The sequence below is a fragment of the Bicyclus anynana genome, chromosome 19 (genome assembly GCF_947172395.1).
Source record: "Bicyclus anynana chromosome 19, ilBicAnyn1.1, whole genome shotgun sequence".
NCBI lineage: Eukaryota > Metazoa > Arthropoda > Insecta > Lepidoptera > Nymphalidae > Bicyclus > Bicyclus anynana.
Window position 1 is genome coordinate 8,923,045 of NC_069101.1, and position 16,002 is coordinate 8,939,046.

The 16,002-nt window shown below is 35.8% G+C and overlaps 1 protein-coding gene across 1 annotated transcript in view; it reads right to left on the reverse strand.

Moving 5' to 3' along the window:
• Positions 1 to 16,002, reverse strand: part of LOC112045359 (MOXD1 homolog 1) — a 96,289-nt gene that overhangs the window by 40,763 nt on the left and 39,524 nt on the right. The window contains exon 2 of the mRNA XM_052887253.1: positions 2,124 to 2,734. Coding sequence (XP_052743213.1) covers positions 2,124 to 2,690 — 567 coding nt within the window. The 5' untranslated portion in view covers positions 2,691 to 2,734. The remainder of the gene's footprint in view (positions 1 to 2,123; positions 2,735 to 16,002) is intronic.

A 16,002-nucleotide genomic window follows, 5' to 3' on the forward strand; every position in this document is an offset into this window, starting at 1 on the left:
ATTTCTACACGGAGCAAGCGGAATGCTGTCATTAGGGTTTAAGCTATTCACGACCGAAGACTACCACCATACCAGACCAGAGACAATCAAGAAAATATGAAATCGTAACTTACCCTCGTTGGGAATCGAACCTAAATAATAAATACATATGCTGCAGAGGGGTCACCAAAATTCTACCATATAGGTAGTGCGCACGAAGTCTTACTATAAAGCTAGTAAAAGTTAAGTTATATTATCAATTCAGTCATAATTTTCGTGTCTTAAAAGCGATATTTTTGGGGCCAACTTTATGTGGTATTAGGTTGTCCAATGATAAATATTTGTAAACCTGATATTAGGGTCTGTAAGCGCTAGGGTTGCCAACCTATATACTATAATATACATATATTATCATATTTCGGGTCTGCGTACTATATATACTTTTGAAGAAATATATAGTTCGCGAAAATGCTGTATTTTCAACGCTGAAATCTAACAAAGAAAATTTTAATCTTAAAAATTAATGAATATTAGTTTTTGACAAATGCAATAGCGTCTAGCCTATCCGAACTTGTTTACCTTATTGAGATCATATATCATTAAACGAACAAATTATAAAAAAATGATAATAAAATGTGATAAAGCATACCCCATGCCACTCTTATTTCAGAAATGAATATTGTTTTTAAAAATTATCTATTGTTTTGCTTATTTCATAAAATGCTATATTTTACCATATTATATTTCAGAAAAAATGTTGGCAACCCTAGTAAGAGCATATATTATGAGAAGACCGCAATTTATCAAAATGTAGGTACAATTTGGTAGATGCGATGACATTGTTGCTTTTAGTATAACAACCAAACATCTGTTTAACATTATATGTGAATGGACATAAAATACTTAAGGCAATTTATATTCAATAAGTTGGGAATTTTACCCGCATTAAAGCTGTATAAGAAAAGTTAAAGATTTGATATTCATATTTTGTATTTCTTCAAAAAGCATACAGCTCTGAACCCTTATTTACTTACTCAAGTTTTTGTGGACGTTATTCAATATAATCTTCTTAATAAAATAAAGAAAATACAGTTATTCTTAACAGTTAATTTAATATTAATAGTTAATCTACAGCCCTATAGCAAAATACATACAACGGTAGGTTGTACCTTACAGTAAAAGTGCTGTTTTAAGGCATTGAATGTATGTCACGAAAAAAAAATGTTTTTTTTTTCTAAAATCCTACCTTATCTGTTAACTAAAAATTAGCAGTGTTTAGTTCAGCATATGTTATGCATTACAAGGAGGAAAAATCATTATAATATATTTAATAGAACCTTTTAGAAGCCCACATACGGGCAAGTATTAAATACATGGTAAGACAATGTTATTGCATTTGGAACTATGGGGTTGTACCTACTTCTGTATGGGCTCGTGGCTTGTTTTTTTTTAGCGGTTACTGAGTTACGTAATTACGAATTAAAAACTAACTTCAACCTAAACATAATCAGAGCGATATTTGACCTCAAAGTTTTAGAAATGTATGAAAATTATTTCATAATCTAGATACGAGTATACATTTTGCACGATAAAACATAAAATATACGACGAATGCTAGTGATATGAGAATAATTTAATTAGAATTCAACGCTAGCAGAAACTGAGCAGCGCTTGGGAACCAATTATTTTTTAACTAGACAACTGTAAAATACATTTTCTTTATTCAGTTCATATTTATCCATTTACTATAGAACTACACTCACAATAATAAAATTAAATAATATAAATAATATATAATAAATTAAAATGTTTATAAATTAGACAAACGAACAAATAAGAAGGAGCTTGCATTATATTCTGTTTATAACAAAATCCATCAACCAAGTATTGATTTTTCTTGGATAAAAAGTAGCAGTAGTTCAAATCGGATCAATAATTACGGCATGAAGGTCTAACAAACACACACATACACACATCCAGACACGCATATTTCGCCTTTATAATTTTAGTAACCCAACCAATTTTGTTTACGATGCATAATAAAAATCTATATTCTAAGCCAAATTGCGTCTTAAATCTTGTTAGCGCATAATTTTACAAGACCACCACGGAACGTGAGAAAAAAACAACAGGTGCAAACTCACCAGAATTTGTGCGTTGCCATGCGTGTCGTCCACCCAGGCCACGACCAAGTCCGCCTTTCTCATATTCCTCGCCGAATTGAATCCTAAGCCCACGTAACCACGGGTCCTCGCCTCCAATCTGAATGTAATACTCGAATCTGTGTTCACCCACCGCAAAATCACATCTCCGCTATCGTCCAACCTCTCTGTGTGCGCCCATACCAAACCGGATTCATATGAACGCGAATTGAACGATTCCCTTCGATGCCTTGTTCTGTATTGGTCGACTATTCGATTTGTTCTCTCATTTCTCCTCTCTATTATAGAGTTGTGTGAATTCTGTGCGAGATACTGTGGTAGCTCGTCTTGTATTGAGCTTTGAGAATTATGTGCGAGATTCTTTGGTAACTCGTCTCGTATTGAGCTGTGAGAATTCTGTGCGAGATACTTTGTTAGCTCTTCTCGTATTGAGCTGTGAGAATTCTGTGCGAGATACTGTGGTAGCTCTGGAACGTGTTGTCTTAACCGCGGCAGTTTCGCGTTGCAAAGGAAAATAGCGCTTAATATTAAAACAGTTTGTAGATGCATTTTTAATTTTATTCAGTCCAGTCCGCGCATTACTTCTGATTAATCTGAAACAAAAGAAGATAAGTTAAAACTTCTTAGAACGTTTTGTGCGCCATAAATCGTAATATAATCACTTTGCTGAATGTGGAGTTATGAAAATTCGCTTAAAAATGAAATTAATATATGCGTTAAAGTTTCACTACAGTGGAAGCTATTTAATAACTTACGGCATATTTCAATGTTTCAGGGAATATAAAATGTATTATTATTTCAATTTATACACAATAGCGAATACAGCCAGATACCGAATCATAGAACCGAATTGGACTTTCAATTAGATCACAGTAAAAATATATACAAGCAGTATTGGAACTCGGCCGTATTTTTGAAATGAATACCTACAGCCGCGCGGTACGTAATGCGATAGGGCTGCCCGCCTTCAGCATTTAATTACATTTGCCAACTTTCTGTTTCCATTTAGTTTTGTGATTGTAAATACACTTTTTTTATATAAAATTCTTTGTAAATTGTAGGAAAATAGGAAGTGATCAATAAAACGCGTTTCTGTTAAAATTGTTTTTTGATTGGTAGATTTAAATAAGGCTGATCGATCGCGATTCGACCTATAGTATGAAGTCAAACTACTGCTTGTATATATTTTTTGTCATTACAATAAAATTTTTCAATATAAATTTTATAACGCATTACTCGTATTACGAGTCGTCCGTAAAACTGAACGCACGGAAACGTAACGAAACTAATCCAAAATTCGCTCAATGAAAGGACTGGTTCTCACTGCGACCCAGCGCACAAAAAACAGCTCATAAAAATGTTGTTCGCTGCCATCAAACTGGTACAGTTTCCGGTTCGAGACACCTTACATGCACACATCCTACTAGGAAGAGCGTTCCGTCAACAGGCTTCGTCGAATGTCGGCAAAAACCGCACGTTTTATAGCCGATCACGAATTCGTTCTTTGAGTACTCGCGTTTAGAGAATACCAATCGAAATCGTAAAGGGTATACAAATTACACTGTGGGTAATAAAAGTTAAAAAGCTCAATTTTTTTTAAATAAATAAGACTGCAAACTTCGTTACAGAACAACAATTTTAGTTAGCGTTAAAAAACAGAGTCTCTTCTCTATAATATCTATATGTCATCTATACTAATATTATAAAGCTGAAGAGTTTGTTTGTTTGTTTGATTGAACGCGCTAATCTCAGGAGCTAGTGGTCCGATTTTAAAAATACTTTCAGTGTTAGATAGCCCATTAATCAAGGAAGGCTATAGGCTATATTTTATCCCTGTATTCTTACGGGAACGGGAGCCACGCGGGTTAAATCACGCGGCATCAACTAGTCTATAATATAAAAATGTATGTATGAAATGAGTTGATAAGTGCAAATCTGAGAACGACTAAACTGATTCAGCTAATTCTTTTTGAATATTCCTAGAAATCAACGATGGTTTTTACAGAGAGTTTTTTTTGGGTGAGGTAGGTGGGTAGGGGAGGAGTAGAGAAAGGAAGGTATAGGGAAGAAGTTCACAAAAGTCAAAGCGAAGCTTGACCGGGTCCGCTAATTAAATATAACAACCAAAATTATTGAGTTAAAGGACTGTGAGAAAGTCATTATGAATAGGCAATACTTGATTTCTCTATTCTTCGCGAAACACCAATGAATTAAAACCATTAGTTTGTATTGGCGAAGACATCATCCAAATCCCAGAGAAAACCTATAAGTACATACGTTATTTTTACTTGGAAACCGGAACAACCTCAGTCGATATTATTGACTCAACAATATTCAATTACAGACCAAACATACTACCAAAACCTCGATGTACATACTCGTAGATATAAAATCACCCATTTATATTACGTACTAACGAACCCGTTTCACCAGCATAGTTCACGTTCCCGTGGAAATACGAGGATAACATATAACCCATGTTACTCGCTGATAATATAGATGTCCAATGGTAAAAGAGTTTTTTTTAATTCGTTTTGTGTATTACGCGTGATGCGTAACAAACAATAACATTCTCATTTATAATATTTACAATTCGATTATGTATTTGCGGCGCTTGCCTTTGAGACTTTAGGCCCTTGGTCATTAGACACCAAAAAATGTTTTAATTGTATATCCGAAAAATTGATCCATGTGTCAGGTGACCCAAGAGCTGGCGCTTATTTGGCCCAAAGGATAAGTCTTGCCATCCAGAGGGTAACAGCGCCAGCTTTTTTTCTTTTTTAATTCTTTACAAGTTAGCCCTTGGCTAGGTACAATCTCACCTGATGGTAAGTGATGATGCAGTCTAAGATGGAAGCGGGCTAACTTGTTAGGAGGAGGATGAAAATCCACACCCCTTTCGGTTTCTACACGGCATCGTACCGGAACGCTAAATCGCTTGGCGGTACGTCTTTGCCGGTAGGGTGGTAACTAGCCACGGCCGAAGCCTCCCACCAGCCAGACCTAGACAAATTAAGAAAATCTCAATCTGCCCAGCCGGGGATCGAACCCAGGACCTCCGACTTGTAAATCCACCGCGCATACCACTGCGCAACGGAGGCCGTCAAAGCAGCTTATTGGGTACCTTACCTATTGGTGAACAATTAGATGGTGTGTATTTGTTATAATTATTTAATTTATTTAAATTTTGATTCAATAATTTATTTATTAATATAATATGTATTTGTTGTTGGCTGAATAAACAATATTAACTAGTTAATAAAAGTAATATTAGTAGATAAAATGTAGTAGGTAGTAAAATATTTCAATAGACCGGCGCCACAGCGCGCTCGTAATCCAGACTACTTTATATGCGTAAAAACCGTGAAGCATAAACTGTATATTAAAAACATCGCATTTGCAAATTAACCTCAACAAGTTCAAGCTCTCACGTTTAGCATAAATTTTCATAATACCCGAAATATAACTGGAAAGCGTATTATGGCATTAATTTGCAAATACACAGACTGACAGCTAGCTTTTTTTCATTTATATGGCCAACATTGTAACTAAAATTTTGAAATTAAGTTTGTTTGTTACGCTTTCACATCGTTACTATTACCAAACATCAAAAAGTTAGTTCGATTTCAAATAAATAAAAATAGATCTTTGTCTTTCAAAATTACTTATCACAATTAGTGTGTGAAAGGTGTGTGGATTTCATCCTCCTCCTAACAAGTTAGCCCGATTCCATCTTAGATTGCATCATCACTTACCATCAGGTGAGATTGTAGTCAAGGTCTAACTTGTAAAGAATAAAAAAAAAAAATTTGAAACGCTGCCTCCTGTACTAGTTATAACTACTGTGTTACAGGAGGCACTGTCTCTCTAGCTCTGCGGCTACTGAAACGATTTGGCTGAAATTTGAAATGGAAATAGATACTTTGCGTCCCGAAATAATCCATGATTCCCACGAGATTTGTGAAAAACTGAATTCCACGCGGACGAAGTCGCGGGCGTCCGCTAGTCTATACTAATATTATAAAGAGGAAAACTTTGTTTGTATGTTTGTTTGTTTGTAATGAATAGGCTCATAAAGTACTAGACGGATTTTAAAAATTCTTTCACCATTCAAAAGCTACGTTATTCACAAGTAACATAGGTCAAATTTTATTTTGGAAAAAAATAGGGTTCCGTAAGATATTTGGGTTTTTCGGACACAAGGTGTAATAAATCAACCAGAAAAGTTACTTATTTTGCGTACGCTGCCTAAACTACAAAAGATAGAACCATAAAATGTTCTAATTAATTGTAGATCTTATAAATATCTACAATAAAGTCCGCGACACACTATACCTATCTATGTCGAGTGAGGCACAACAACCAATTTTTTATTTAAAAATCTTGATTTTTTTGGACATAAGTACATAGGGGTCGGGTAGGGCTTAGGTAGGGGTAGGGTAGGGTTAGTTTAATGTTTACATTGAATTTCACGCGGACGAAGTCGCGGGCGTCCGCTAGTATGATATAAATTTAATAGGTAGTAATTTGGCAGTATGTATAAATATGTCTATTAAATGATTTATGCAGTAATGGGCCGTAAATCTGGCTCGCGGTACCTTAGGGAGCAGATGTTAGAGTTTTTGCACGAGTGCTATTCCCACATGTCTGTATTTTTTATGGTAACTGAGATTCACCCTTCGCTATTGTTATTGTTGTCCTGTTTATTTTATTCATTCGCAATTTGTAAACGTTGCTAACTGAAATAGTATATTGTTAAGTGAAATACTTATTCCTTAACTTTATTAAACGACTTATAAAAGAAGGAAGTTCTTGATTCATATTTTTTAATTCTCCAGGCAAAAGTTGTGTGTCGCAAGTTAAAATAAGGAACTTCTACTAACTTGTACGTGCTTGTACTAATACCTCAGACTAAATACGTAAGGACTAGTATCACACCCAAATTCACGAACAAATTTTCTGCCATTTTCTAAGGAAAATGAGCTAAGATTTCATACATATCTTATACTAAACAAGCAGTTTTGGTTCGTTTTTTACACCATTTAACTACACAAAAAGGTATTTTTACGGAGGTTTTTAACCGACGGACACGATTGTAAACTATGTAACATCGATTCTATAGAGACAGTGTTTATAATCGCATAAGATCGTCGATCATATCCTTTGACAGAAAAATAATGTCTTGCGAGGCAGGTCTTTATCTAATTAGTCTGAGACTAATACTGACTGTATTTCTATGTTGGACAGCCAGGCTGATCCTTTGCGCAAAAAATTAGCCAGCCCTTCTGTCAACAGTCAATGCAACTAGCCGTGGTGATATAATTCGGTGACTTCCTTGCCCAGAGGCCCACGGAAACAGAACAAACTTTACTCTCGGTCAGAGAGGTACCTACCAGCGGCGAAGAGTTCACGCAAGTCGATTCCCCCCGGGTTACCTTTAAAATCCATGCATATTCATTGTTGTACTGTATCTAGATATATGAGAAAATTAAGTTCGTATCACGCAATATGCATTTCCTTTTCTTTGGGACGGCTTACCATCATCTAAATTTTATCCTTCGCCACTGGTACCTACTCATCATAAACAACCCACGTCCCGCTCACTGTTGAGCACGAGAATGAGAGGGGTAATAGTCTACCACGCTGGCCCAATAGACACCTAGGAAATTCTCAGGTATGCAGGTTTCCTCACAATGTTTTTCCTTCACCGTTTGAGACATACAATTTCTTATAATGCACATAACTGAAAAGTTGGAACTGCATGTCCCGGACCGGATTCGATCCTATGCCCTCTGAATCGAAGGCTGTATCCGCTAGGCTATCACCGCTTTTTGTTGAATTTTACGTAACTAGATTTTATTATATTACCTTTCTAAGTCTAGTCAATCTGATAATGTATGCAATACGACCACAAAACCAGTCAATCGTGCAGTCACACCATCCATTGACTACACTTATTGGGCGGAAGTGGGAATCGCTCAGCGCTCGTTATAACAACCGATACTTTTTTTTAAAACCACGAAAATAGCTCTGGTTATTGGATTTTTCTATATTAGAATAAAGGTTGATGCTCTTTAGAAGCTCGTAAAAATATCTTATTTCGTAGACGGTACGTAATTAAATATAATCTTGAAAAAATATTAAAGCTAATAAACATAAAAAAAAAATTTGAAGATTGCTGTTAATTGGGGGGGGGGGGGGAAAGAGCCGTGATAGCCCAGTGGATATGACCTCTGCCTCCGATTCCGGGTGGGTGGTGGGGCGTGAGGGTGTGGGTTCGAATTCGGTCCGGGGCATGCACCTCCAACTTTTCAGTTGTGTGCATTTTAAGAAATTAAATATCACGTGTCTTAATCGGTGAAGGAAAACATCGTGAGGAAACCTGCATACCAGAGAATTATCTTAATTCTCTGCGTGTGTGAAGTCTGCCAATCCGCATTGGGCCAGCGTGGTGGACTATTGGCCTAACCCCTTTCATTCTGAGAGGAGACTCGAGCTCAGCAGTGAGCCGAATATGGGTTGATGACGATTAATTGGGAATAAGTTTTATTGTTGGGTTTAGATTAAGTACGGCAGCGGCCGGCAAGAGAGAGGCACTGGTGGATGAAGGTATAACAGTGGGTCGAGACGAAGCCGAGGCACACAGACCTAAGTTCATCAATGCCTAGTTGCGGCCAAGGATTGTATAGTACTTTTCTCAAATAATGCGCGGAAATTAAACTAAGTTTTTTTTTATTCTTTACAAGTTAGTCCTTGACTACATTCTCACCTGATGGTAAGTGATGATGCAATCTAAGGAAGCGGGCTAACTTGTGAGGAGGAGAATGATAATCCACACCCCTTTCGGTTTCTACAAGACATCGTCCCGGATTGATAAATCGCTTGGTACGTCTTTGTCGGTAGGGTGGTAACTAGCCACGGCCGATCTTCCCACCAGCCAGACCTGGACCAATTAAGAAAACCTCAATCCGCCCAGCTGGGGATGGAACCTAGGAATTACGTCTTGTAAATCCAAGAAATAATTGACTACTAATTGTGAATACCAAACACAAATATAGTTTATCGTAAATAAAAAAAAATGCCTGCCTGGTGAGCAACCATTTAATTAGAAATTGTCAAATATTCTAACACCATTAAGTAGGTTACCTGCCTAAGCTCTAACTTTGCACCTACTTATAACACCAATATCATTACAAAATCCATTACTACGCAGTAGGTAGCTAATAGGACATTAACCCCAACTATGTAGTATATTGAATTATACATTTGAATACTGCTAATTTATGGATGAATCATGAGTCACAGCAAAGGGCCTATAAACAAGCAGCTAATGTGTTTGCAATTTGTGTTCATTAGCAAAATGTACATATATTTTAAATACCTAGGTGTTATAATGTATGCAAAAACGTAATATTATAATTAATCAGCTAATGTCCGCCGCCTTCATTCGCGTTATCTATACTAATATTATAATCTATACTAATATTATAAAGCTGAAAAGTTTGTTTGATTGAACGCGCTAATCTTAGGAACTACTAGTCCGATTTGAAAAATTCTTTCTGTGTATTAGATAGCCCATTTATCGAAGAAGGCTATAGGCTATAATATATAGCCTAGAGCCTTCCTCCCTGTATTCCTACGGGAACGGGAACCACGCGGGTAATACTGCTCATCGTCAGCTCGTCAGATAGTTTCTAAAATAATAAGCTATCATTCGCACGCGAGTTTTTTTAACGGGCGTTAAAAAAGCGTTCAAATAAAATAAATGCATTCCCAAGTATACGAGTATGTTCACATGACAGCGTTTTTAAAACGCGACGCCTTTTTTCGGGCAGTGTTGCATTTTCAATTTTGGGCGTTGGAAGTAGATCTTCATTTAACTTCAAACTATATTTGAACGCTTTTTAAACTTCCGTTAAAAAAGCTCTCGTGCGAATGAGGGCTGAGGATTACTAAATACTAAATACTAAATAAAGTAATTGTTAGAGCTATGCACAAGATTAGTAGTAGTAAGTTTTTTTTTTTTAATATTTGACATATCTTTTTTTTAAATAATGACCTATACCTATTACCATTCCCCCGACTTTTCCTTGTGGACAAAGTCTACTATAGTCTGGCAAGTTCCTTGATAACACTCCCATGATATGCGGGCGACAGGGGGAGAGACTGCGCGGGTGTGAAATCGTGCGTGCGGGGAGATGACGTGCAAAAGTCGTGAGGTTTTCATTCATCGCTACACGCCCACTGACCCGCGCGCATCATCGGGAGTGTTACGAACGAAGTTGCCAAGCTATAGCTATTCATTATCAACGAGATAATTATCTACCATTGTATTCTACCATACCCATAAGTTAAACCAGAACCGAGGAAACTCATAGGGGAAACCGTTATGCTGAAATTGAAAAAGTTTTAAATGAAAATTGAAAAATTTGCATTTAAATTACATTGTATCGTGAAATTTTTACGATTTCAACGAATATATTTTTTAAAAGATGGAAAATTAGCATTTTATCTGTATTAAATTGTCTTTTTAAGCCTAATAATTCGTCTGATTTAACGTTAAATATGTATTATTCGAGTAATCTATACTCAACATGTTATAAACTTTAAGTACTAATTAATATTAGTACGTAAAGAGGTAAAGTTTGTGGTATTGTAGGGGGTAGGTAAGTAACCTCTGAAATTAATGTTAACCAATTGAACTGCTAAAATTTGGAATAGAAATAGATTTTACTCTGAATTAACACATAGGCTACTTTTCATTCAAGAAAAATCCATGGTTCCCGTGGGATTTGCGAAAAACTGAATTTCACGCGGACGAAGTCGCGGGCGTCCGCTAGTTAAATATACAGCTTACAATTAATTAATAAGTTAATTTACGACAGTGTTTTCGGAAGTGCATCCGCCAAATTGTTGATTAATTATTCTTAAACTAGATAAACCTGTCACGATCAAAATTGATGATTAACTTCATCAATTAACTATTAATAAAAAAGAGAAAAAAATAAAATAAAAAGGAGAAAAATAATTGTGTTCAATATTACAAAAAAAGCAACGAAGCTTTCCTTGTCACTTTAATATGCATATTCATATACTAGCTAATCTAGTGGCAGTTTGATACTGTGACGAACGTGTTAACGTAAACGCGAATTTCTAAGGAATTGAAACAGCGCCATCTAGTGGCACTACTGCACAACTGTTTAAATTCCATATAAACTCGCGTTTACGTTAACGCGATAGTAACAGTATGAAAATATTGAAAACTCTCACAAGGCACACTGGTGGATTTTGTACCACATTTGCCAAAATTGCAAATCCCATACAATATTAGTGATAAGTTTTCGACTATTACTTTCTGCTTTATCTAATTTGTTATTTTTCAAAATCACTTCTGTATTAAATCAAATTAGCCCAGTGGATATGAACTCTGCCTCCGATTCCGGAAAGTGTAGGTTTGAATCCGGTCCGGGGCATGGACCTCCAACTTTTCAGTTATGTGCATTTTAAGAAATTAAATATCACGTGTCTCAAACGGTGAAGGAAAAACATCGTAAGGAACCCTGCATAGGTACCTGAGAATTTTCTTAATTCTCGCGTGTGTGAAGTCTGCCAATCCGCATTTGGTCAGCGTGGTGGTATTGGCCTAGCCCCTCTCATTCTGAGAGTAGATTCGTGCTCAGCAGTGAGCCGAATATGGGTTGATAATGATGATTAAATCAAAATTGTTATTTTCTAAAGTTTTGATAGTATCAATAAACAATTCACTTTTTTTAAACTACCTATGTAAACGGAACAGTTTCCGTGACATATGCATTGCAATTTCAATAAGGCCATAAGGCCTTCAAAACTTTGTCGTGACGGATGTTTCCTAAGCTCAAACAATACATTATTCAAACTGTAACAAGGCGAAAAGTGCCTACGAGGAGAGATCATGCGAAAACTTCATTCATTATTCCTAAGATTGCCCTGAATAGGCAATTCTTTTTACTACAAGCATTCATTTAACTTGCAGCAATCATTTGTATGTGTCTACCTACTCAGTACTGTAACTACTGTATAGCCTCAATAGCTCAACGGTAAGAGCGGTCGTACTCATCACCGAAGGTTGGTGGTTCGATTCCCGCCCCGTTGGTCTATTGTCGTACCTACTCCTAGCACAGTCTTTCCCGACTAGTTGGAGGGCAATGGGAATATTGGTCATATTATAAAAGATATGGCAAATATTCTTTTTAAAAAAAAAAAGAAAAAAACTATGTGCCCCGATTTCAGCCGCTTTTTCGTTATTCAGTATTCTTCTAGGCAAATAGCGTTCATCTTATATGCTTACTATATGAAAGGTCGAAAAACGATTAATATACAAAGCTGAAATTTGGCAGGGAGGTAGTTGATAGTTAGCAGTAGTACGTACGGATTTTGCAAACGAAGTCGCGACAAAACAGTCCGTTCTGAAGTTGCAACTTGCGTAGTTATTATAGCCCTGTTTGGATATATTTTTGTACTATGTGCAGAATACATAGTTTTATACATAGTTCATAAGGATTTTCCTTCCTGCTTCAGTATAACTTGAAATTGAACTTGTTATGTTACATAAACTAAGAGTATATCGATTTTGAATTAATTTGACGGCCTCCGTGGCGCAGTGGTATGCGCGGTGGATTTACAAGACGGAGGTCCTGGGTTCGATCCCCGGCTGGGCAGACTGAGATTTTCTTAATTTGTCCAGGTCTGGCTGGTGGGAGGCTTCGGCCGTGGCTAGTTACCACCCTATCGGCAAAGACGTACCGCCAAGCGATTTAGCGTTCCGGTACGATGCCGTGTAGAAACCGAAAGGGGTGTGGATTTTCATCCTCCTCCTAACAAGTTAGCCCGTTTCCATCTTAGACTGCATCATCACTTACCATCAGGTGAGATTGTAGTCAAGGGCTAACTTGTAAAGAATAAATAAAAGAATAATTAGGATCAGGGATAATATTTTAAATATTGATATACAATATTGACCTACCTATTAAACAGCTGTTAAAAACCTTTTAATCTATGACAAAATTCAATTTACAGCACAAAACCTAGCAATTATTTAGTAAATTAATTAATCTACACAAGTCTACTTTTTATATAACTCATACTATACAAATATATACCAACGTGGAAAGCTTTTACCCACCGTTAATGGCAGTTAACCATTTAATTAATGCGCATGTTAGTAATACCGTAGTTATATGTGTAGGTAGCCGCAAAAACAATGCAGTTAAAAAAACTTTTCCGTTAATCCCCCTGGCATTCATAGATGGAAATAACGGCACAAGCAAGTAAGAATAAAAAAATCGAATTAGGAAGTCGATGTCCAATCATGAATTCCAAAAAGCGCTTTCAATTTAGAGTTCATTTTGGCTCTTAAATATTTTAAGCCTTATGCTGCTTGTTCATAAAAGGCTTTTTAAGCTACTGTATTTAGTAGGTATTTGTTTTTACAAGTTTTTTTTAGCTTGCTCAATCTGTATGCATCGATACATCGTGCTTTTTATAACAAAAATGCACTATACACTGTTTTGGAGAAGGAATTATCTATTTTCTTGTTTGTACGTATAATTACTAAGTACCTACAAGTGGAGAAGGATGGAATTTAGATGAAGGTAAGCCGTCCCAAAGAAATAAAAAATTATATAGCGTGATACAAACTCTAGTTTTTCGCTTATCTAGATACAGTACAACAATAAATATGCATGGATTTCTAAAGGTAACCCGACAGGAATCGGCTTGCATAAACTCTTCGCCGCTGATACCTACTCTAGTTAAAAATTAGATCATCTCGGAATCTAAATTAGAACCACTTCTTGACACTCGATTGAACGCAAATATACTTTTGCGTATTTTCGATAAGAATGTAACAATAAGGTATCATGGAGCTGGTATGCTGGTAAAGTCGAAAATATAGATAAAAATAAATATCTATACTAATATTATAAAGCTGAAGAGTTTGTTTGTCTGTTTGTTTGATTGAACGCGCTAATCTCAGGAACTACTGGTCCGATTTCAAAAATTATTTTAGTGTTAGATAACCCATTTATCGAGGAAGGCTATAGGCTATATACTATCCCCATATTCCTACGGGAACGGGCACCACGCGGGTGAAACCGCGCGGCGTCAGCTAGTACTTAATAAAATGAGAAAATAGATAAAATAGAGAAAGAGTGGCTATAGGAACTCTTAAACAAAACGAGATAATTCCATTGCATTTTGCTGATTTGTATTAGCAATATACTCATAACATAGATCCATATTATATTACGAGTAGTTACAGCATTTTCAATACGAATAACTTTTTCTTTGCCTTCGATACTTACAGATCTGTGACGTATTGATACATGGATAAAGTTTTGGATCGTTAGTTTTTTGACCTTTTGCATGTCACCCCAAACTTTAGTTAGAAAAATAAGCAAGATAAGCTGATAATGTATTGATAAGTGAAATAAGGATTTTATTTTCGTTAGCGTGATTCACAGGATTTAATCAATCATTCAAAAACAATCATAAGTGTAAACACCTATTCGCACGAGAATTTTTTAACGGTCGTTAATAAAGCGTTCAAATTCGACTACAACAAATGTATTCCCAAGTATTCGTTAGCGTGATTTACAGGATTTAGAACAACATTATTACAATCATAAGTATAAACCCTTATTCGCACGAGAGTTTTTTTAACGGTCGTTAAAAAAGCGTTCAAATTCGAGTACAACAAATGCATTCCCGAGTATATGTTCATACGACAGTGTTTTTAAAACACGGCGCTATTTTTCGAGTAGTGTCGCATTTAGAACTTTGGGCGTTGGACATAGACCTTCATTTAACTTTATATTATATTTGAACGTGCGTGCGAATGACTAAGACATCTAAAATTACGTTAATTAACGTCATTTTGTTAAAAAAAAACATGCCAGAATCGCAATAATTGGTATCGCAAATGGTAAAACAGTAATCAAGCGATAACTATAATATGTAAATATTAAAGTTTTGTTTATTGGTGGCTGATGGGAGGCTTTGGCTTAGTTACCGACAAAGACGTACCGCCAAGCGATTTTGAATTCCGGTACGATGTCGTGTAGAAACCGAAAGGGGTGTGGATTTTCGTCTTCCTCCTAACAAGTTGGCCCGCTTCCATCTTAAATTGCGTCATCATTATCATCGATAAAAAAAATTAAACCAATTAATATGTAACCATACAAATTTACTGAAGTGGAAAAATACATATGCTGAGATCGTCTGCAGAGTGCACCCAGAAAAAAATAGTAATTAACTGCGTTCTTTGCTGAATAGTCTTCAAATAAAAAAACCAGCTTGCAAAAACATTTACCTCAAATGATTTTTTATATGTATAATAAAACCAGTCTAAATTAGAATTATTAAAAAGCTTCATATAAACGTAATGCTAGCAAAAAATACATGATGACTTGACTGCTTGGTAACAAAAATATTAATTTGATGGTTACTATGTTATTTTAGCTATGAAGTTTTACCAGTATTTTTTTTTAATTTATAGACGGTACATAATTATGTTAGGTATAGTAGCAGACGATTGAGAACAAAGTCTGATTCCTTTTACAATAATCGACTTCTTGTAAGGATGTTGTTAGGTCGACCCGTAAGTGTCTGTACGTCCGTATTTTTATATAAAAAAATCGGTTGTCTGTAAAGTCGGCTTACTGACGATAGTTGAACGTGACAACGTCATAAGAAAATACTGATGGAATGGTTGCATTTTTCAAAAGAAAATGTTTGTTTTTCTAAAATACTGTTCAATAATCTTCATAGACCAGAATATACTTTATTTAAAAAAAAGTTGGCAACCATAGAGCGAGGGAACGAC